This window comes from Bidens hawaiensis, unplaced genomic scaffold, assembly GCF_021521415.1.
Source record: "Bidens hawaiensis isolate Kalapana, Puna unplaced genomic scaffold, B.hawaiensis_p1.1 tig00033563_1, whole genome shotgun sequence".
NCBI lineage: Eukaryota > Viridiplantae > Streptophyta > Magnoliopsida > Asterales > Asteraceae > Bidens > Bidens hawaiensis.
Genome location: NW_027495766.1, coordinates 156192 through 179967, shown reverse-complemented (window position 1 = coordinate 179967; position 23776 = coordinate 156192). Strand labels below are relative to the sequence as shown.

The window sequence follows — 23776 nt, the reverse complement described above, 5'->3', positions numbered from 1 at the left end:
CTATGTATGAGCACCCACACCATGCATACATTAACCTAAATATTAATTCTTTTACAGCTTCCAAGCAAGTTAAAATTTTAACAAATCAAAAAAGCCAGATCTGAAAATCCCATTTCTTCACATATTTTCAAAATTTTTAAAAATATATTTACACCCTATAAAAAGAAGTCAAAATTCAAGAACAAGATCCTAACACAAATGACCAAATTCAGTGAAAAATGGTCAAAATTCAAGAACAAGATTTTAATCTTATAATAAAAAGATAGATCTGGAAAATATCAATTCTTCATAAATTTATATAACTCAAAATTTAAAAATTTAAAAAGAAAGTAAAATTTGTAAACACTATAAAAATAAGTCAAATTTAAAGAACAAGATTCAAACCCAAAATGAACAAATTCTCTAAAAAAATAAAAAAAAGGTCAAATTTCAAGAACAAGATTCAAAATTTAATCAATACCTGTGACTGTAAATCTGTATGCGGCTATTTTTCACCTTAATCTTTAATGAAATCTTTTACAGCTTTCAAACAAGTTAAACATTTTTGACAAACAAAAGAGATGGATCTTGAAATACCAATTCTTCATAATTTTTTAAACTATAAAATCTATTTTTTTTTAATACTATAATCTTAAAACCCTAAAGATTCAAACTTTAATCAATACCTGAGACTGTAGACCTGTTTGCAGCTGTTTTTCACCTTAATCTTTAATGAAATCAAATGGGTTTTGATTAAAATGCCAGAAAGATGAAGCCTTTAGAATCAAGAATCTTGAAATAACTTGGAGCAGAGTGTATTTCGGTGGGATGTAAAAATGGAGGAGTGTTTTAATTTGATCTGAATATTTCCCCCCTTTTTGGTAAGGACTTGTTTTTTAGGGTTTCCATATCATTTCAAATATTATTCTTTATTTGTTTTGTTATTTGACGAATTTGCCCCTAAGTAAACAAAAGTGATTACTTGAATAATAATGCTTTTTATTAATATACAATTATACATACATATATTATTATGTATCGTTCACTGTTTGGGTTATATCTCATCACACCGTTGTGCCGTCAGACTAGTGTTCACGGACGTTAACCTTAGGTGAGGGTTTTTCTCGAATCGGAAGACTTCGTTGAAGAATTCGTTGTCCGTTAAAAAAACATGCATATATATATATGTATATATTTTAATGATTTAAGAATAATATACCTCATTGTAGAGGTGTTTATAAGTCGGGTTTTATCGGTTTGATTTTTTTTTATTGAAGTTGGATTCAGCATGTCCAAAAATCGAAATGAATTCTGAATACGAGTTCAAAATCTCGGTAACGATAACCCAATTCGATTTCAATCGAAAACCGGATACTTAATTAGTTGGTTTTTAACGGTTTCGATTCGTTTTTTTGGGTATGAATCTGAAAATTGAATACTCATGCTCCATTATTACACTTCTATTGTCCATTAATAATAAAATTATAAATGCATAATATCGAGTAGGTACATTTAATACATGTTTTAATTATAAAATGCATCTTTTACTTTAGCATTTAAGAGAACATTAAATTGTAAAATGCAATATGTGGAAATAACAATAATTAATGGTTAAGAAGGTCAAATTTGTCATTTCAGAGTTTGGTATTTTAATCAGGCCACTTCATTTGATTTTTGCCGCCTCTTGTTTTCAAATTTTCAGACATCCAATCCAAACATGGAATAGAAGTCAATACACCTAGAAAATAATTAATAATACAAACAAATCCTTTTAGCCTTTTTGAAATGTTTTCGGATCCGGCCCGAACGTTGATTCGGACGCCTTACCGAGTCAAAGGTCGGACCGACCCAGGAGGGCGGACTGGTGTTTGACCCGGATGACGTCATAAATAATTTAAATATATATTTACATATATATATATATATATATATATAGGGTTAGGTTAAAATAAAAACTCACTTGAGTTGAGAAAACTCTGGAAACTCATTCTTAACCACATGTTTTTAATTAAAGTTTAAATTTTGTGGTCCACAATTAAAGTTAATAAAAAATGTAAATATAAATATAACATTTTCTCTCTTATGAAAACATATATAAAAATTTGTAAAAAAATATTAAAAAATAGCAAAACAAATTTTTTTTATGTTTCGATATTTTGTATTAAATGTTACAACATATATTACGTGTTCAAAAAAAACAACAAAAAAAAACGATGTTACATAGGGTTTTCACAGCTCAGGTTGGTTTTCATTCTATACTTCCCCTATATATATATATAATTCATATACATATAAAAAAATAATAATAATAACAAATTTAATGTTTATTTATGTTTTATACATTGCTTTTTAAATATATATGATTTATGTTTGATCAATAGAGACATCAATGAAGCTTGGTTGGTTGGCTGGCTCACGGAGTAATTATTAAAGCTTCTATCTTTGAAATGACACAAGTTTGAATACTAGCATTCACATTTCATTTTGGATTTAATAAAAAATGAGTTTTACCGGTTCACCCGCCGGGTCAACGGGGTCGACCGCCACCCGCAAAACCCGGCCGGGTTTTTATAACGTCAAAAATATACTGACCAGGATGGTATGGGGACCAGGTCCCGGTCCGACCGGCCGGGCCGGGTTTAAAAACACTTCTTTTTGTTACCATAAAGAATATTGTATTTTTTTTTTTAAATTATACTCGTTATTGATGGTTCACTATTTTACAAAATACCAGGATCTTGTTTCCTTACAAAATACCAAGATCTTGTTTCATTTTAGATTATTTTATATTTGGTAAATGTCCTAAATCTTACCAAACACATTACACACTATTGACTCTGTTCTGATTTTTTTTTATTTGTTCTGCATTTTGAACATAGATATATGCATATTCAGGGTTTAAGATCTTCGTTTCTCGTCAGTTGAAATTTATGAATTGAGATTTCTACGACTTTTGAATATGAAGTGAGATGTTATACGCATTTTGATGAACATGATAAAACAGCCTACGCATTTTGATGAACATGATAAAACAGCCGCGAACTAGTACTTTTTATCAAACATAATTATCAAATTTAAAAACATGGTATCCTGTTTGCAATTTAATCTAATTGGAGATTCACTGTTGAATTAATGAACCCGAACAAGCGAACACGACTCATAGTCTCATATATCTATTTGTGTCACAAGTCAAGCCACTTGTGAGTTATTGGAAACCAGCTCACTAAAAACTTGAATAGGGCTTAAACGAGCTCAACCCAAAATTTATGTTGAGCTCTTTCAATAAAGAAGCTCGAATTAGAGCTTTGCATGTACAACTTATATCATCTCTCGAGCTTAAACAAACGTTTATTTTGTAATTTTTTATATAATATATTAAACATATATTTTGATATAATTATTATTATATATGTAACTCTGATAAAATTGGCCAATGGTTATCCTATGTTATATTAAAAATTATAATGATGCATGCTGATACAAATTATTGCAAAAAGATATATATAAATATTTAAATAACTAATAAATAATTTTTTTTTAAAAGTAGAACTTAAACAAGTGTGGCCTCAAGCTTGAGTTTATATTGAAACTTTCTTAATACAGAAGCTCGAGTCCGTTGACTAGAATCACGAGGTTAAATGAGCTTAAACAAGCTATTACTTATACATAACTTTTATTTCATATATTAGATATAGTTTCAAAATAAATAATATTAAATACAAGTTTTGAACCAAAAAGTCAGTAAATATATATAAAAAATAATTTTTATATAGTTAAGTAAAATATTTAAATAACTAATAAGCCTAGTCGTCCTCAAGCTTGACACTCCTCATTTACATCTCGTACCTAGACACAAGTTTGAAATCAAGACATAGCCCGTATAATTTATTTACTTAAACAAGTCAAATGGATTGACAAATTGTAAACAAGTCATAAAAAAGTTGCCAATAAATAGATTAAACATATTGACGATTATGCAAATCAGCCCGAACACGACCTATTCATTCAAGCAAATCAACCTAAACCGGACTTAACTCATTTAGCTAGTGGATACCTGAGAACCCAAAACCTAAATATTTACACCCTAGGATCAAACTTTAACAAATAGTGACTCAGCAACAAACCAAACAGGTAGGCCTGTAAACAAATCGAACGTTCGGTGAACTATCGTGAACCGTTCGGCAAGAAGTTCGTTTATGTTCGTTTATTTAATAAACGAATGTACATGAACAAAAAATTTGTGTTCGTTTAATTAAACGAACGAACATGAATGCATGTTCGTTCGTTCATTTATGTTCATGAACGTCCGTTTATGTCTGTTTATTTATGTTCATTTATGTATTAATATTAATAGAAAATAATTAAGTATTATCTGGATAGATCATCTGCTTAAAGGTTTTATATTTGTTAATTTGTGTTCATTTAAGTGTTTTCATTTAAGTTCGTTTATATTTGTGTTCATTTACGTTTGTTCATACATGTTCGTTTATCTTTGTTCATTCATGTTAGTTTAGATTTTAAACAAACACACACAAATGTCCATTTTTAAATAAACGAACATGAACATAAATATTTGTTCGATTAAGTGTCTGTGTTCTTTTAAAGTTAAATGAACGAACACGAACATGCCCTTGTTCATGTTCATTCGATTCGTTTACAGGCTTTCTTATTCACATTGATGAATACATCGGTCTCAATCTCTAGGTTCTGCCGATTTTATTTGTGTTCGTTTGTGTTCGTGAACCGTTCGTGAACACATTAAGTTCCTTAATTAACGAACACGAACATAAAATCTCGTTCGGTAAGTGTTCGTGAACCGTTCATGAACACATTATTTACTTAACGAACGAACATGAACAAGGCCTTGTTTGTGTTCGTTCGGTTCGTTTACAGCCCTACAAACAGGCAAACACCACCTCAAGTATCAAGCAATCAAGCATTTTTCACCAAATGAATTTTGACAATTTACTGCAAAGAAACAACCTTATGGGAATAATTATGCTTTACTGCCTTACTGGTCACAGCTTAAACTTTGTGTTTTAAATTTATCATACAATCAAATCTGAATTTCTTTCTAAACAACCCCCAAAACATGTCTCCTTATTGATTGGAATCTTAGTTAACTGCTTTCAAGAATTTAATAAATTACATCAAACAGAGAAAAATAAGCCGATACATAAGTCGTGTTATACAACACAAAAACCCACCTGTTACAGCAAAAGTTGTCTGCAAGTTGGACAATACCACTTCCCCTTAAACCTGGTCTCAGGTGTCAGCCCGACACACGAATAATGAAACCACTCTCCACCTTGACACTGTCAAACACAGAAAAAAAAACAGTTCTGTTATATTATTATTGTAACTAACTTGTTTTCATAACCATGAATAACTCTATAATTATTTAAGAAACTAAAAGAAATTAAGAAAGTATGAACATAAAAACTTACATTCTCGTTGTCACACGCAATCATATCACCATATGAAACCTGAAGAGAAAACAATTATCCACGATGTTATTCAAATCATTTTTTACCGAGTGGCATTAAATTACACAATTTAAATTTATATTTAAAATTTTGAATGGACTTAGTTGGAACCTGATGACAAACACAGTAGGTGGGTTCGTTTGGATCAATTGGTTGATCGATCTCCAACGGGGCAGCATACTCTCTTTTGAATCCACCAGGTGGCGGCATGAGCTCAAAGTCCCGGTCCCGGTGGTCCCACTCCCGATCTCTATAATCAAGTTTCTTAGATTGTGGTGTTGAATATGGTAACTTCCGCTTCTCGTTTTTAGGAACTAAAGGTAATGGAGGAAGTATTGCAGGTTCATCTGCTGGTAATTTTCCCTCTGCAGATAACCAATATTTTTTTTTTCAATTAGTAGGCATTTCTAGAAACTGATTCCTGTATAAAAGATGTAATAAGTAACACATTTCATTTTGACCAGGGTCTAGGAGTGCTAAACGATTCGTGTTCGGCATGAACCCTAAATGAAACGAATATTCACGGGTTGACACAAACACAACCCGTTTAACGCAATCTTTTTTTCATATTAATACTATAATGGTACAAATTTACAGCAAATACAAATGCATATACAAATACGTTTAAATTATAAAACTTCAAGTCAGTTTCTCTTTTAGTTTTAAATTCTGGCATTAAAACGATTATAAGTTATTACATAATAAAAATTCAAAAAAGCATATACGAGTCAACCCACGAACCCATCAGTTCAGCCCAAAGCCATCCCGTTTAGCTAAATATGTTCGCTGGTTCGAACGGAAACTGACCCAAACCAGTGGATTTCGTGTTAGGTTCGTGTTGTGTCATAAATTCGCACCCATAATTTTGAGTTATGCCATAAAATGCAAAGTTTCTGTTTTTCTTTTTTTGTTGGCATTCAATCTTTATTATAGATTAGTAACTTTGACCATATTACATGAGTTAACTTTGTTTTGTGACTTTGTCCTTCAAAAGGGGCATTTTAGACATTTGACTAGTAATCAAACATCGATATGTGGGGATGTATTAAGTAAACTACGTAACAAAAATTTATTCAAAACCTTGTTTTAAATCCTCAGCAAAGTTGTGCAGATCCTCGTCAAGACGTTTTACATGACTGTCAATCTGGAAGTAAATAGGAATAAGCATAAGACACAAAAAAAACTCAAATACTAAGAAAAAGGTAATTTTGGATTGAGACAATATTCATAGTGTAGTACATAAATGAACACATATTACAGAAACTCACAAGATCGTAAGCTTGGCGTGCTAGAAGGACCTTCTCGGTACATAGACTTAAAGCATTATCTTGGTTTGCTTCAATCTCTTTCTTCATTTTCTCAAAAGCCATGTCATCATCTTCATGAATGCCTTTATAAGAGTTTTGAGAAGCAATATCCAAGCAGTTCTTTGTCTGCTGCCTTGTCTGATTTATCATAGCTAGAACACAAAAGGAATAACCTTGATCAGCTCAAATTTGACTATCAATACCATCATCACCTAAGTACCCAACTGCAAACAAGGTCTGTAAAAGTACAAACAAAAAGTGTTCTATGCAAACGAACAGATTTTCTTGTTCGTATTCTTTTATGCCATTCATTAATATTCTAAACGAAAGTAAAACAGAAACGGATAACAATCATCAGATGATTCAACAATAACCAACACTTTAAAAGTGAAAACAATATCCAACATTCCAAATTAAAGTCTAATACAATCAGATGATTCAATAAAGAATTAGTAATAACAAGTAATACACTTGAATTAATACATAAACGAACGGAGTATGAACACCAACAAACCTCAACAAACGAGCACAAACAAATGCAAATGAAACTGACATAAAAAAGCGAACATGACCTGTATTCATGTTCATTCTTTAAATAACCGAACAACTGGTTCACCAAACATTAAGTTTACACGATCACCTAGAAACATGAAATTGCCTATATAACCAGACATTTTGTAAATACATTTTCAGTTTCAAAACATCACAGACCACTTATATCCTTGCGCAAAGATCTAAAGTCTAAACCAGATACAAACACTCAAACATGGACACACACTTTATTTTATAAAGTGTGTGGCGCTCCAATGCGTTTTGATTCCAAAAGCTGATGCGCGAAGCGCACGTGCTTTATGCATCATTATTAACAAAATAATAAAAATTTTAAATAGATAATAGTTTCACTTGTTAAGTTTAAAACAGTAAAATATAAGATATTCTCATCAACTCTGGTCAAATTTGTTAAGCAATAGCCTAATCTGTTAAAATACCAGTTGGCTGCATATGGCATCGAATTAGGCCCATAGTTGTCAATAGCGACAAGCTACCTATATGCTATGTAGTTAACTAGTTATAGCGATGAAATAGCGCCCGTTATTTCATGTTTAGGGATAAGATAATAGAAATTTTTTTACACATTTTACATTTAAGTAGTCAGCCAAAATAGCACCTATAATCAATATCTAAACATTCATGCCACCAAAATAGCAATGATAATCAACAAATACCACCAAAATAGCCTAAAAACGCTATTCATATTAATATTTAAATACCACCATGTACACAAACATCATTAAGTGTATGCATAGGGATATTGCAAGTGATGTGAGCATAACATTTAAGTATGTCATCAAACCTATATAAACAAGTTCTCCTATATATACATGTTTCATATTGTCCAATACTAAAGCATGTTAATTCCACACCAAATTACACACAGATTTAAATCATTTATATGTCAGTTACTTTCATTAACAATTATGCTAATTTCTCAGCTTATAACACATATATTTAAATCATTTATTTATATGTCCGATACTAAAGTAAGTTAATTTCACACCTAATATTTACATGTCAACTGCTTAATTAGCAATTAATACTGTGTTTAAATGCAGCAGTATAAATAAAAGAAGATAACGCGTACACTGCGATCGGTCATCGAGTTCTCTAATTGTATTAAGAAGCCTCTGCAACTCTGCTGGCAATGTGCTTGCATCTATTAACTCAAAAAATAATAATAATTTAAGAACGAAATTAATTAATTAATTAAGATTGGAATGAATGAATAGAAATAGAAATAGAAATTGTTGAGCTTACACTCCAAGTAATCGTCGACGAAGACTCCAGTTCTGGCGATTGCCATATTAAGATCTGAGCGCGCGTAATTTTGAGCTAGGGTTTGCACACTAATTTGAATTTACGAGACAGCCAGAAGGAAATTTTGATTTGGGGAAACTAATCGCACGTCGTCGTTTTCACAGGGTAAACAAACCGGTGCAAGCTCGGCTCATTTAACTTACATAAAGCTTAAGTTTGGCTCGTTTATTACTTATAGTTAACATTTATATATTTATGTATATAACATATATATAGAATCTAAAAATTTTATAAATGACTCGATCATTTGGGCTCAACAAGTGAAGCTCGGGCTCCTTTAAGCTCGGATTGATCGAGTTTTACCGCGAGCAGATCTCGAGAAGTTCGCTAGAGGCTTAGCTATTTCAGGCTTTTTCACAAGTCGATTTCGTATAGGTTATGCTCAAGGAGTTGTCAGCTGTGACTTAAAACAAAGTCTTTGAACAGGAAAACGAAGAATTTACACTACTGTTGGCAAGTCAACCGAACCAATGATCATGGTTAGGTGAATTTGGCTAAACGAGAATCCGGTTATGGTTACGGTTAACGTGTCTTCATAACCCGATTTTAACTGAAACGAAACCGAACCAAATCGAACCTTGTATGTTTGTATTTTTTTTAATCAAATTTTGTACCCATGTTTCTATTTATATCTCTCTAATTCTGATGCAAAGTCAGGAAAATTGGTAAGCACGAGAAGGCGTGTGCGGAGAATCAACATGTCTTCATTTCTTTTGCTTTCGATACATTTAGGTCTCTTGCCCCCGATGCTGCTATGTTTATGAAAAGAGTTTAGCGGGCCGTACACAGTAACTCATCGACGTCGAAGAACGATAACTTAGTTTTCAGTATGATCGGTTTTGCCATTCAAAAGGGGGTGGCGGCGCAGATTGTTGCCCGCTTACATGCATCTCTATTATAATTGGATCCTTATATTTTAAACGTGAATTAGCATGAAAAAAAAAATTATAGTTTTGAACATTTAGATAAATGCTTCAATTGTTTATAACATAGCTTGAAACACCAAAACTAAGCCTGGAAGTGGAACATACAAATTTCAGCTTCGAAACTTTAAAATTTAGCTTGAAATACAATAACTAAACAAATTTCAACTAGAATAAGGGATAAAAAAACATTAAAAAAATACATTGGACAACTAAACGGACTCAACTAAAAGCAATGGTTAATTGACCTATGATTAGCCGATCGTTCGGTTATGATTATCAAACCGAACTGGCTTTGCGCATGTGTAGATTAATCGGTTGAATTTCAAGTTCAATGTTATGTCTAAATAACAAAAATTGTCACACCCCGCTCAGGGCTTGGGCGTGACAACCCAATGTTGGTACCTGTTTTGTAAATACATCAGAGTTAAAGGTTGTAAAGCGGAAGATTTTTAATAAAATATTATTATATTCAAATCACGGGGTTTGAAACACCCGTTAAGTTATACAAAAGTGTTTGGATATTAAAACCATGATTTACATTATTTTAATATTAAAACATCCTTTGAGCCATCAGATCGTCTAACGGCTATCCTCTGTCTCCAAACACCTATCCTTCATTACCTGTAAAATAGTTATAAAAAAAAAACACGTCAGCAACACATGCTGGTGAACATGCTGACTCAAAATATTTTAAGTTACTTAATTATCCCCTCGGATATCTGTGACCCGGCCCATCGTGGCTTAGGAAACAACCAGGTTAAATATACTATTATAAACCTCTAGTTATACTTGAAACCTCTCAGCGATACCGCAGCATCGAGGTCTTGGCAACTATTCAATATACACGAGATAATCCTCTCTCGGACATTACTTGGGTCCGGCCCAACATGGCGGAGGCATTAGCAAGTGTGGTGCGGTATGCCCACCGTCTGCCCACATATGTAAGGATTCAAACAAACGTATACAATAGCCTGAGGGCCAGTATTACTTTTGTTTATAAAGTTTTAGGGATATAATCCCATGCAAACATTCAAGACTTTGTTTTATAAAAAGTTGGACGTATTCACCTTTCTTCTTGATTGGTGTTTCTCACCAATTTGTCTCGTTACCTCGGACCTATAATACGAGAATAACATTTTATAAGTACTGGATCCACGATCTAGCTTCAGACCTTTAGTCTGATTGCATAACCTTTACCTTGACATTTTATCTCTTTATAAATATAAGGACCTCTAGTCCTTTCTTTTTAATAATTTATAAACCTTTGTTTCTTCTTCGTGAAAAAAACATATATTTCAAATTCTTATTATAAGAAATACAAAATCTTTATATAAAATAAAGAAGTATTATTTTATCTATAATCTCGACTTTTTATAATCTTATTTTCACTATATAAAATCAAGGTACGGGCTATATCCCTGACTAGGGTCTAAGCCATTTATATTATAATAATCGGGCAGAACCCCTACCTTGAATGGCTTATTTATAGAAATGCTTGAGCTTTACTTGAACAGCACTTCTATTTGAAGGTAAGTCGAGAGGGTATTTAAGTAGGGTTATGACACACATTTCGAGGTAAGGCTTGTCGGGATATCGCCATCTCAGGTCATGGCACGTAAATCGAGACAATGTGTAGTTGGAAATGTGAGTTGGATGGTGAGGACCACCACCCATGGCCGGCCTATTTATAGAAATTTTTGTGCAACTTCGCGTATCGCGAAGCTGGACTAGCTTCGCTGAGTCGCCGCGTAGGTTTGCCACGTGTCGCCACGTGTCGTTACGCGAAGATGCACAACTTGGATTCTTCGCGTATCGCGAAGATGCAAAACTTTGAATCTGTTTATTTTTAGTCCCTGGTCTTTTGGTAACTTGCCATATCTTGATCTTATCATCATCCAAAAATACAAAGGCGGCTCTTAAGCGGCGATACGAGCGTGCGCCGTCATAGCACCCATCGCCCGTGCCCGTGCGCGTGGGGTGCTTCGCACCCTCTGCTAGGACTAGGGAGAGTGGTTGGCCATTTAAGAACATTTCCATGGAATGTTCTCTCCTTATAAAGTGCTTTATTTTTCTTTCTTTTTCCGACGTGAGATGAAGTCTCCTTACTCCATTCCTTAACATAAGCTACTTTCATTCTTTGTCTTATTTTTCTCTTTACATTTGCCATGAATATTTTTAACCCTTAAGTTTTATTAATTTGTCAAATTTGGACCAAAATTTTTTGTGATATTACAAAAATCTTCCATAAACTATCATTTAGAAAACAACTGTGGTCATTTTCTACTTTTTAATATAGTAATCATGGATCGGGTCAGGTCAGATATGGTCGAAACCGAATCTATAACCAATATTTCATATTTAGATTTTTTTAACTATACCCTTTGGGAAAAAAATTTATAACTAATCGGTTTTGTATAAACTGCTAGGTTAATTCAATTATTGGAAAAGATGATTTGATTCATCATCGGTTAGTCGTCCATTGTGAATCTCATTTTAATTGATAAATCCACTAATATCTTAACTCTAATAATAATATATAGTTAAGTGTCATTTTAGTACATATGGTTTGTTAAATTACGCAACTTTAGTACCGTTTTTTGAATTTATTGTAAATGGCCATATCACTTTTCTAAAACATGCAATTTTAGTATTTTTTTTCTAACCTCGTCTATTTTGTCCGTTAAGTCAGGGGCGAATTAGTACTTTCGATTATTTTATTTATTTTCTCTTTTGAGCTAAGTGTCATTTTCATACATGTGGTTTGTTCAATTATTCAACTTTAGTACATTTTTTTTAACTTATTGCAACTGGATACTTTGATTAGTTTTGGATAGATAGACAAACAAAAGAGACATAGACATTACATATTATTGCATATTACAATTAGAATGTAACTAAAATACATGAGAGAAGATGAAAAACAACTATAAAATGTATAATTTTTTATAGCCTTTTGTTCTTGATTGCCAATTTACTTATAGTAGCTCAAAATCCGAGTTCATCTTAGCCATTTTTCTTGCATTTTCTTTATGTGCATTGTTTTTTTTTTCCAAAAGTTCAGGTATGATAACAGTGGCTCTTTAACGCATAGGAGGATTAAGCCAAATAACAATCAAACAACTTCGCATCTCTTAGTATAATATCAATTGAACTTGTAGATGAACAACGGTTGATGAATCACATGGGCAAAACACCATATCGTAATTCATTGAACTTGAAGATGAACAATGGTTAGGGTTTGAAGAATCAATGAGCGTGCGAGGGGGGGGGGGGTTATCTATTCATTTAGGGTTAGAGATGATTTTCTAATTGTAATATGTAATGTATCTTTTGGTTTACCTATATATCCAAAACTAATCAAAGTATCAAGTTGCAGTAAATCCAAAAAAATGTACTAAAGTTGCGTAATTAAACAAACCACAGGTATGAAAATGACACTTAGCTCAAAAAAGAAAATAAATAAAATAATCAAAATTACTAATTTGCCCCTGACTTAACGGACAAAATAGACGGGGTTGGAAAAAAGTACTAAAATTGCAAGTTTTAGAAAAGTGAAGTAGCCATTTGCAATAAATTCGAAAACGGTACTATAGTTACGTAATGGACAAACTACGGGTACTAAAATGACACTTAACTCTAATATATAAATGGTCATTGTAAGGCAAATTCTAGATATCTCACGCTTTTAATGTTTCTATATGTACTAACGCTTTTTTTTGCAAGTAGTCGAAACAAGGCTGATACATGTGTTGTATGCCTTTATCTATTCATGACATGTTCACCTTCTATTTTGTTTAGATTGGTCTTCATGTTTGGTTGGTTAATCAAGTTATGCACATAATCACAACGAAGCCATGAAAACCGATAATCAAAAAATCATAACCGAACCATCTTTCTCTTAATTTAAACGCTTATTTCTGTTATCCGCTTTATGGCATTTATTATATTCACTTTTACTTTCTAAGATACACTTAATACTAGAAGTTTAGGATGTGACACTTAACACAAATCGACCAGAGGATAAATGTTGATTAATAAAACCTAATATAAATGTATGTGTTTATATATGTGGTCATTTTTACAGTTTTACCTATCAATATAATTTTATAAGGAATAATCACTAAACTGACCACTTCGATCAAGATAATTAATAAAAACAACTTCGAGCTTTTGAATTTTCCAAAATAGTCATTTGGCTTGCTTTTTCTTTCAATTATCAATTAATTTGACAAGCAAACCATAACAGGTGTCCCCAATTGTATCACGATTCTTCTGTTCCAAGATCATCTCTTACGCTAAGGTAATATGTCATATTCAGATCTATTGTGCAATATTAAGATATGTCCCATTGCCGTGCTCATATTCTTTAGTAATTTAAAGGTGTATTGGTTTTTTATTAATCCCAACTATCATTTCTTTTATCGCTGTTGGTCCCAACTAACGAGTTGGCTGCTAATGGTCTCATCTTTTAACGTATTTGTTCCTAACGGTCCGTGATTAACAAAATCCTAATGCCAAAAAATTTGTTCTGTTAGTCGAGGACCGTTGGGAACAAATATGATAAAATGTGGGATCGCTATTAACCAATTTGTTAGTTGGGACCGATAACGACCAAAAGATGATAGCTATGATTAATAAAAACCAAAACACCAATTCTAAGTAGTCATTTGCTATCTTGTTAATTATTTTTTCCAGCATGGTTATTTTGATGATTATCCAATTTTCTAGACCTCCGATCTAGATTACATATCATGGTTATGTATAAAGTAGACGTGACTCTAGTATGAGTGTGCTTCCATAGGCAATATTTGCCACAAAACGAAATTATTTAGGATTTCTATGAATCCACTTTAATGGCTACTTTTTAAGAAATATGCACCAAACCAATATAAGCAACATATTCAAGTTTTCAATTCCGGTTCGGTCAGGTTGCATTATTGCACATGTACACATCCATCCATGAATAAATATACAAACAATTTATTGAATACCAATGAACTAACATAACTGAATTATACCTATAAAAATAGAAATACATAGAACTCATGTAGATTTTCTAACTTTTTTCCTCGGTATTTTCTAGACATATAAACCTTAACAACCCGAAGCTTATGCTGAGACATGAAAGAATGGCCATTATTACAAGAAATGTTATTTTTTGTAATTAAATCTTACGAGTTATCCTTCTAGCAGATGATTTTCATACATCGTTAGAAGGATAAGTCAGGAGCTTTTAAACTTAGGATGCGTTAACTAAAAACAAAACAACGAAGTCACAACCGAGAGGGCCAAACCAATAGTCGCTACAGGTGGAGCGCGCGTAAAGTGTGACGATGAAGTCGGTGCTGGTGCTGGTGCCTCTGAATCTAAATTTGACGGTTCTTCTCCATACGACTTGATTTGGATGTTGAACTTGCATTGATCTTTTGACGGGTCTTGGTCAGTTTGTGTGGCTAACCCGCCAAAATCACAACTCGCTCTTGATTGGTTCGACGCTTGAAAGTACGAGTTAAAAGCATAAGATGCCTTTTCACAATCACTAAGAGCGGTACATGATCCCCCATCTGCAAGCGCGCTACAATCAGCACGGTCACACGCATAACTTGTACTTTCATTAAGTTTCTTTCCGTCATGAGGAACATCTGTCCTCAAAACACACCACTTCTTAGGCTGAAATTTGACATCTTTGACTCCTACTAAAGTCTTGTTCTCTTTTCCACCTAAGCTTATGTTGAGCTTCGGTTGACCCGCATAGTCAAAGATTCCCCAATGTCGTCCAAAGTCTCCGGGAAGTAAACTTTTCGTGTCCTCGTCCATAAGGCCAAAAAGGTAAACTTCAATGTAACCAGGGCGCAAAGGCGTTCCCTTTTTGGCCGCCAATCGAGGCAATAACCCTTTATAAAACCTTGTTGAAAGTGAGTTGTTGGCCCATTTATATCCATCAGTGGGCCAACCTATCTCACCAACAACAATGGTCATGTTTCCATGACCAATCTGTTTCAAAGCTGATACACACGTGTCATAACTTGCATCAAACACATTTGTGTATTCAAGATCACCGTCTTGAAGAGTGTCATTGCCATCAAAAAATGCATAATCCATCGGAAAATCACCGTCATCCAAGGCGAGGCTATAAAACGGGTAAATATTGATAATAAACGGAGCGTTGTTCTTGGCAAGAAAATCAGCTATATCTTCGACTTGATCTGAAACATCGGGACGCAATAATCCTGCAGAGGGTAATGGTCTCCACGGCGGGGACAAGCATACATCCCCGCTGAATGGGACCGAGGCCTTGATCTTGTCTCCAAGCTCAGCATCATCAAGAGCCTTTTGGATATTCTGGAGAGCCGGTAGTGTCGAGTTTATATACTTATCTTTATAGTCTACTAGAAACGGCTCATTACCAACGGCCACACTCCTGTATATAACAAACGACGTGTTACATAACTTGTATATAACGCGCACTAGACCAAAAAAATAGCGTGTTAAAAAGTTGTGTTTACGTTATCTTGACATTATTTTTAACGTATTCGACAACGTTGTCATCGACCCATTTTTTGGAATTGTTTTTTTGGGTCATTGCATCGAGTTCATCATTCGTGGCGCCCACCATGATCTCGATATCTGAGTCAGCGAATGCTTTTATTATGTTTGGATCGGCATCGAACAGTTTGACCTTCTTAAGACCATTGTCTTCCAACATTTGAACCACTGTCTCGGGTGAGAGTTGGTGTGAAGATTTGGTACCCCCAATTCACACCCAACCCTTCAACACTTGACCCAAAGAGGGTCAATACAAGTGCACCTACAAACAATGGGTTTACCATATTTGAGTGTCTTGGCATTCCTTTAACCCTGCCATAAAAAAAGTCACTTAAAACATAACATATTAATATTAAGACCAACAAAACCAGACTGGTCAAGTAACAAGTCAAAACGGATCATTTTAAAAAAGTATCTTTTTGCTTAGGTTGAAATGGGAACTTGTCAAAATGGTCATCGGCGGGGCTTCAAATCCGTGGTCGTTTTAAGTCAGCATGTTTTATTAGAATTAGAGCATCCCATTTCATTTTTTATTAGACTAGACCCATTGACCCGTTGCATAGTATAAATAGACCCATATTGGCCCGTTGTATAACTTGTGTAGACCTACATTGACTCGTAATTTGAGTTAAGTGAACCCATATATATAAGGGTGTGGTCAGGTAACAGAACTAGAAGGCCGTGTAGATCCGGTCAAGCATATTCAAGTTCTTGCGTGTCTTCATTTTAATCCGAACTAAAATTAGTTTGACAGACTAATGACGTTTAGCAGGTCGTCAACAACCGACCAACCATATAAACTATGTACAAAAACCATGTTTAACATTCCCATTTAAAACCAAACAAAAGTTAGAATTTTTTTAAGCTTAATAGGATCATATGCCATGTCCATAATAATAATAATAATCTTGAAATAAGAAAATTAGAAACATTTAAACATACAAATCTAATCACCGTGTGCTCGATTCAACAACCAAGACCATGAGATTCAGATTGCAGCCCGAGGCGTTAGCAATAACGGGACGTTTGAATTAGTAATCGAACGCGTTAATGTATCTATGTATTGTCAATGTTGAGTTCATAAGGATGTTGATCATCATGTGTAAACAATGTAAAGACTTATCTAAGATACTTATATCAATAACTTAGACCTGCCCTCAAAATATGGGACAAAGATCCAAAAATAATGCCTTAAATAGTCCCATCCCATAAAACCTTTTTTTATTTTAGGAAAATTTGTTAACAAAACCAAGAACATGTCAAAGTAAAGTTTTTAAAATTTTCATAAACAATATAAAATAACAAATAGCAAATCTAGATGTATTGTCAAAATTAGTAAATCAGTAATAAAACCTATCAAACATAGATGAAAAAACTAAACCCATAACGCGAAAACCGCGATAACAATCAAGTATAAAAATACGTAAACCGATGCACGAGAACCCGACGAGTACGTCCCGACGATCTGAACTTTAAAACTGCACGTCTCGGTCGAGATATTAAGTGTTGTAACCATAGCCAAACCTTGAAAATAACACGCCATTTCGTCTTGATTTTGCACTTGAAAATAAGCATTAAATGCGTACGACGCATTCGCATTCGCGTCCAGCCCGTTACACGAAGACCCGTACCCGAGTGGTGTACAGTCAGCAAAAGTACACGCGTAATTAATATTCTCCCCAAGCTTACTCAAATCCTTCGCGTTCGGGTTAAACTGACACCATTATTAATGTATAATAATTAAAAAGATGATCTAGGCCCAAATTCTTTTTTCAACCCAAAATTTTCAAACTCAAATGTGAAAACCTAAAAAACTAAAACTGAACCAAACCCAAACTGCAAATCCGAACTATATTGTTTGTAAATATTCAAAAACCAAAGTTTCAGTTTTTGGTTCTTTTTTATCTCAAAACCAACCCAAACCCAGCTCAAATGGTAAACCAGAACCGAACCCAAACCGCAAAACTTCGGTTCCAAGTTTCATTTTATAAAAAAACGGTTTATAAAAACTCAACAAGCACAGTTTCAGTTTTTGGTTCGATTTGATCCCAAAACCAACCCAAACCAATCAACAATCTACACCTATCAAAAGCATCAAATCATCTCACATCAAGAACATATGTAAAAGAATGTACACCTTCCAATGAACAAAGTACAACCTCTAAAGCACAACCTCAAATCACCAAAAAATAAATAAATAAACAAAAACTTACTTGATATTAACACCGCCATCGAAGTTATACCGCGTGACATTCTTCTTAGCTCGGCTGTAGTCATTCAACGCCGCCAGCTGATCATTCGGGATGGCTATCATCACCTCTATCCCACTCCCGGATAACGCGCTCATGGTCGTCTGCTCGGCGTCAAACAGCTTCACCTTATTAATCCCGTTATCCTTCATCATCTGCACCACCGTCTTCGGATCCATCTTCACTCCCAGCCCCTCAACTTTTGATATGTTCGCAAACACACCCACATGACACTTTTCACCCCTGGCATTGCGAATAAGATGTTGTTTTGGACTGGGAAAGATGGGTTTTTAAGGTGGGTTAATGGCGGTTGAGATGACGGCGGTTAGTAAATAACGCGGTAAAATCGGTGAAGAAGAAGAAGAAGAGAAGAAAGTGGTGAAGAGGAAAGAGGATTTGAAATCACGAAAAGAACGTTACAGGGTGTTTTGTTTTATTATCAAGCAAGATTGATTTGATGATTTATAAAAAGTTGAGTTTTTTTGGGTTGTGTAAACTTAAAAGTTTTTTTTTAATATAAAAATTGTCCTTTTGTTTTTTGAGGTTATTAAGTTAATTTTTATAGGTCGGTTGCTTCGAGATTTTAATGTTTTTATTCTTATTAGTGCTGCCTTGAGAATTCATTTTAAGTTTTAGGGCTTGGGACAGCTTAATAAAACCCATAAAATTATGTTTTCTTATGTTATAAATAATTTTACAATTTTATCAATTATGTTACGTTTCTAAAGTCCAATACGAACCAAAGCAATAACAATAATAATACCAATACTACTAATAATAATAACAACAACAACAACAACAACAACAATAATGGTAATAAGCTACTAAAATAGCTCACGTAAAAACAAAGAAATGTTTTTTCATAAAAATAAGATCAACAATGGAAATTGAAACCATGACCATAGGTTTCAAACACTAACACTCTTTTCATAATAATTATGGGCCTTTTAAGAGAGTAGGTTTGAATGTTGTCTTTCTCGCCTTTACTATGGGCCGGCCCTGATTTTGAGATTAATATATAAACCCCTGCTTAAAAAACACTAAACCATACAATGTAAATGATGCGAAGCTTTGGTTAATTTTGCGTTGTAGTTTGGGGTCGTGAGTTCGTGCTGAAACCGTGACCACTAGATTTTTTGGAGTCGGAGTCATGTTGGGAATTAATTACGCTATTTGTTAGTATGGTATGGCTTGACACGAAGTTAAACATGTTGGTATGTTGGATAAATATGTTTAAATTATTAATGACATGATTAAAAATGCATCTAAATGGTTTCAATCCGCTTAACCCATTTATGACATATAAATTTGTTGTGTTAAATATGTTAACAGGTCTACACGACACGTTTGTTACATCTTTATCACAACGAGAGAGATTTATAAACAGTTAGATGTATTATAACTAAATAAAAATTTGTAAATATGGTAAGATTTAATTCATCATGTTAATTGTGTTATATTATTTTTTGGCCGTGCTTAGTGAACCGTGTTAAAGTATTAAACATGTTATGTGATTGGGTATAGTTAAATTGTTAATTTTGGCATGTCATGCATGCTATTAAACTAATTACCTTTAATCATGTTAGACATGTTGTGTCGTATAATCGCCTATTAAACATGTTTGTATTAATGTTTTATAAAATGACACGTTTAGTTATATATGCCATGTTATGTTCACTAAGCATGATAAATGTGTCATGTCTAACCCGTTTAACACTACACGACATGCTTTGCCAACTCTAAGTCAGCTTTTCATTTCTTTTCTTTTGGAACATGGTTGGTATATGTGTGACGGGTCACAGGGGATAAGATGAATCTGATGAAAACACATGAAAAGGGTATCGAAGTGTTTATTCATTATCGTCCTTTGTTCAATTTCGTCCCATATATATTCTGAAACCAACTTAGCTCTTTGATCATAAAGGTTATTCGTTTTAGGATGAGCAGAAAACCAAATTAACCGAAAAAACCGCACCGAAAAAACCTAACCGAAGCATTAACCGGCGGTTAATTTTTTATTTTTTTTTGAAAAACCAAAATTTCAGTTTTGATTCGGTTATCCATTTATAAAAAAACTGAAAAAAACCGAACCGAACCGAACCGATTGATGATGATAAAGATTATCAAGATGATGAGGATTTGACTAAACTTTTAAGATAAATAAATAATATGATGAATGAAGATCGATACTAAACTTTTAATGTTTTTTTAGTTTTTAAACTCTATTTAGCAACTTTGTATTCGTATAGTTCCACGTAACACATGCCTGTTTTTGTTTTTTGGATTTAATATATATGTGGACTGTGGTACTTAAGCACATTCTTATACAAGCTTAAAATATGTATTTTCATTTTTTAATATTTTTTTTTGCAATGTCTACACATACTTGGAAAAAACCGAAATTAACCGAAAAACTGAAAACTGGAAAACCAAAAACCAAAGGGTTTGCATTTTCAAATAACCGATTACTTCGGTTTCGATTTAGGTTTCGCCTAATAACCAAGCCGAACCGAACCGTGCTCAACCCTAATTCGTTTGATGAGTTATTCAAATTTATTCATGAAGCCAACTTTTTTTTCCTTTGATAACTTCTTCCCTTCAAGCCTTTGTACGTTGTAGGGTCCATTTTAATAAACTTTTATGTTTGCATACATTGGGATGCATTATTTTATGAGGGTTCTTATGTGTAAAGTCGGGCAACTTGATTCATCTTGTGGTAGATCAATATATCATCATCTTTAAAAAGATTAGCCTTATGTATATATCTTTGGTGTAAATATTATCATCACTGTCATAATATTTGCCTATTTGAACATGCTTGTTTATTAACAACTAGTATTATGCCTGGCGCGTTGCGCCGAGACAGGTTGGTAAAACCCGAGCGGTAATAAACTCAAGCATTGAGACGGTAAGTTGACATGAATTATGTCAATTTCGGTTGCATGTGTTATGATGACGGAACTAAAAACCAAAAATAAAACAAAAAAGGTATAAAAATTATTGTGCGACCAATGGGGTGGCGTCTGCTAGTAAAACTTGGGCGATGGGAAGACCCGTTGTCGATTCTAAGTGTTGAGCCAGTGAGTCTATGCAAATTTTGGCCAGTCTCTGTCACGTTCGTTACTGTATTGGAACTAAAACAAAAAAAACATACGAACAAAATTGACATTCGGTCTGTTTTCTTTACGTTGGTCACGGAAATGTGGTGAGTCTAAATGAATCCGGTCAGTTTCATCACATTTGTTACGGTAGCGAAACTAAAACAAATAGAACAAAACAAAATTGACATTTAATCGATTTTCATTACTGTACCGGAAATAAAACAAAAAAAAATAAAAACAAAACAAAATGCCGTGGGCAAATTTGATGCCGCCAAGCGGCCTAATTGGGACTTAGCAACACTAAATCTTTCAATTGTTATATATAATAATGTTGTTTACTTCTTCATCAAAGTATAGTTTTCAAATTGAGCACTACGTAATAAGTTTTTATTTTTTTTAGTTTTCATTTTATAGTTGTCTTTTTTTTTTTTAATTTGTTCGTTTGTTATGTACAGTAGAAGCTCTATAAAATAATATATTTGAGACCACCAAAATTTATTAATTAAAATAGTTATTAATTAATTGATAAATTAATAATTATTAATTTATATTAATTAATATTTTATTAATTTATAGTAGAATGTTCTGACTCACCCAGAAGAAAAATGTAGTTGCACAGTTGTTGACTGATGAAGAAATTATTGAAAGCGTTATTGGAATTAGTAAATATGATATCGATGAAGAAGATGATGAAAGTTCTACAATGGAGCCCCCTTCGCGAAACGAAGCTATTAAAGCGGCAATCACATTGAACAATTTCTTGTTGAGCTATGAGAAAACAACACCAGAAGTTCTTACCATGCTAAGGAAAATTAAAGACGAGATTCAAGGGGAAATTGATTTCAACAAAAACAAAAGACAATTGAGTCATTTTTCAAGAAACCTTCATAAATCATTCATGTAATATGCTATATATAAGGAATTATTAATTTATATTTTATATGGGGTCTAAAGAAATTATCAAAAATGTATTATCTTATAATTTTAGCGAATTATTAATTTAGCACCATATCCCCGAGTCAGGACCGGCAAAAAATATTATCTTAGAGAGTTTATTAAATAATCGAGTATTAATTTATCGAGTTTCTACTGTAATTGATTGTTATTCACTTGCTCGTACTTTTAGGCTTCTTGCTTTTTACATTTATAATATAGGCTTTAAAGATTATTAATGCAATATCGTCCCATCACTATACCAGATATTCAAGTATTCTTATTTAGTTACTTAAATAGCCAGATAGAATATATTTTATCTCATACATCATATAATTTATTAATTTCATTGGTTAGAAGTAAATGCTATAAATCTTACTAATATATTAAAGCAAGATGATTCTCTCTTTATATGTCCTTATTCTAGCTTATTTACATAGATAGGATTCCATATAATCACATTTTCATATCAATAATTTTCACATATTCACAATTATTTTTAATCCACTAAATTAAAATCAGCATTCCAATTTATTTCAATTAATTCTACAATTAAATCTATTTATTCAAATTAATGCAATTAACTCCATGATTAAGTCTAAAAAAAATTAAGTCTATTTATTCCAATTAATAACCACCTTGTCAAATGTATGTCTTTCTTTTTAAGTTTCTGTTTCATTTAAATCTATTTATTCAAATTAATGCAATTAACTCCATGATTAAGTCTATTTATTCCAATTAATAACCACTTTGTCAATGATTTAATTTACTCTTGATGAAAGAAGAAGAGCCGTGAATGGTGATCAACCGAATGTTCTTTAAGTTTTATTTATTTACTTATTAAGAAATGACATGAAAAATGCTATAAAAATATAGATATCTTTGAAAATTATTTATAAAAAACACTCTAAAAGAAAAAAGAAAAATAACGTTCTTTAGAACAATTAGGAACATTTAAAAATAAATAAATAAAGCTATCTACAAAGAGATTTTCGGAAACTTAATGTGATACAGTTTAAAGCTGGTATGTATTTGTAAACTTAGTTTTCAATTAAATTAATATTACAAAGTCTTTTACTAATATGTGTTTTTTATTTTTTTTCAGGTCTAATGGTTCATTTATGTTATATTATTTCTTATTTATTGCATTGCTTATTTATAAAGTAGTTTCTTTTTATGTTATAGACATAGTTTAACATCTTTTGTAACATCTGAGGGTAAAAAACTTATATCAAATATTTGTGTTGACTGAATGCGTAGTTTATATTTTATATTGTTTGCTGATATATTTTCCACCCGTGTGTAACACGGGTTATTATCCTAGTAAATATTATATCATAACATACAAATTAGAGATTTTTCATCGACGGATTA

At 32.8% G+C, this 23776-nt stretch overlaps 2 protein-coding genes across 2 annotated transcripts; both read right to left on the bottom strand.

Moving 5' to 3' along the window:
- Positions 1 to 4974: 4974 nt before the first annotated feature.
- LOC143585108 (PHD finger protein ING2-like) lies at positions 4975 to 8687 on the bottom strand. Its single transcript, XM_077066973.1, has 7 exons — positions 8588 to 8687; positions 8415 to 8486; positions 6734 to 6924; positions 6546 to 6609; positions 5577 to 5830; positions 5427 to 5465; positions 4975 to 5294 (listed from the first exon to the last, which is right to left on the bottom strand). The coding sequence occupies exons 1-7, from the start codon at positions 8631 to 8633 to the stop codon at positions 5190 to 5192; spliced, it is 771 nt and encodes a 256-aa protein (XP_076923088.1). The 5' UTR covers positions 8634 to 8687; the 3' UTR covers positions 4975 to 5189.
- A 6139-nt stretch (positions 8688 to 14826) lies between these two features.
- On the bottom strand, positions 14827 to 19271 carry LOC143585112 (glucan endo-1,3-beta-glucosidase 8-like). Its single transcript, XM_077066975.1, has 4 exons — positions 19263 to 19271; positions 19109 to 19189; positions 18333 to 18547; positions 14827 to 15994 (listed from the first exon to the last, which is right to left on the bottom strand). The coding sequence occupies exons 1-4, from the start codon at positions 19269 to 19271 to the stop codon at positions 14827 to 14829; spliced, it is 1473 nt and encodes a 490-aa protein (XP_076923090.1).
- Between the last annotated feature and the right edge of the window lie 4505 nt (positions 19272 to 23776).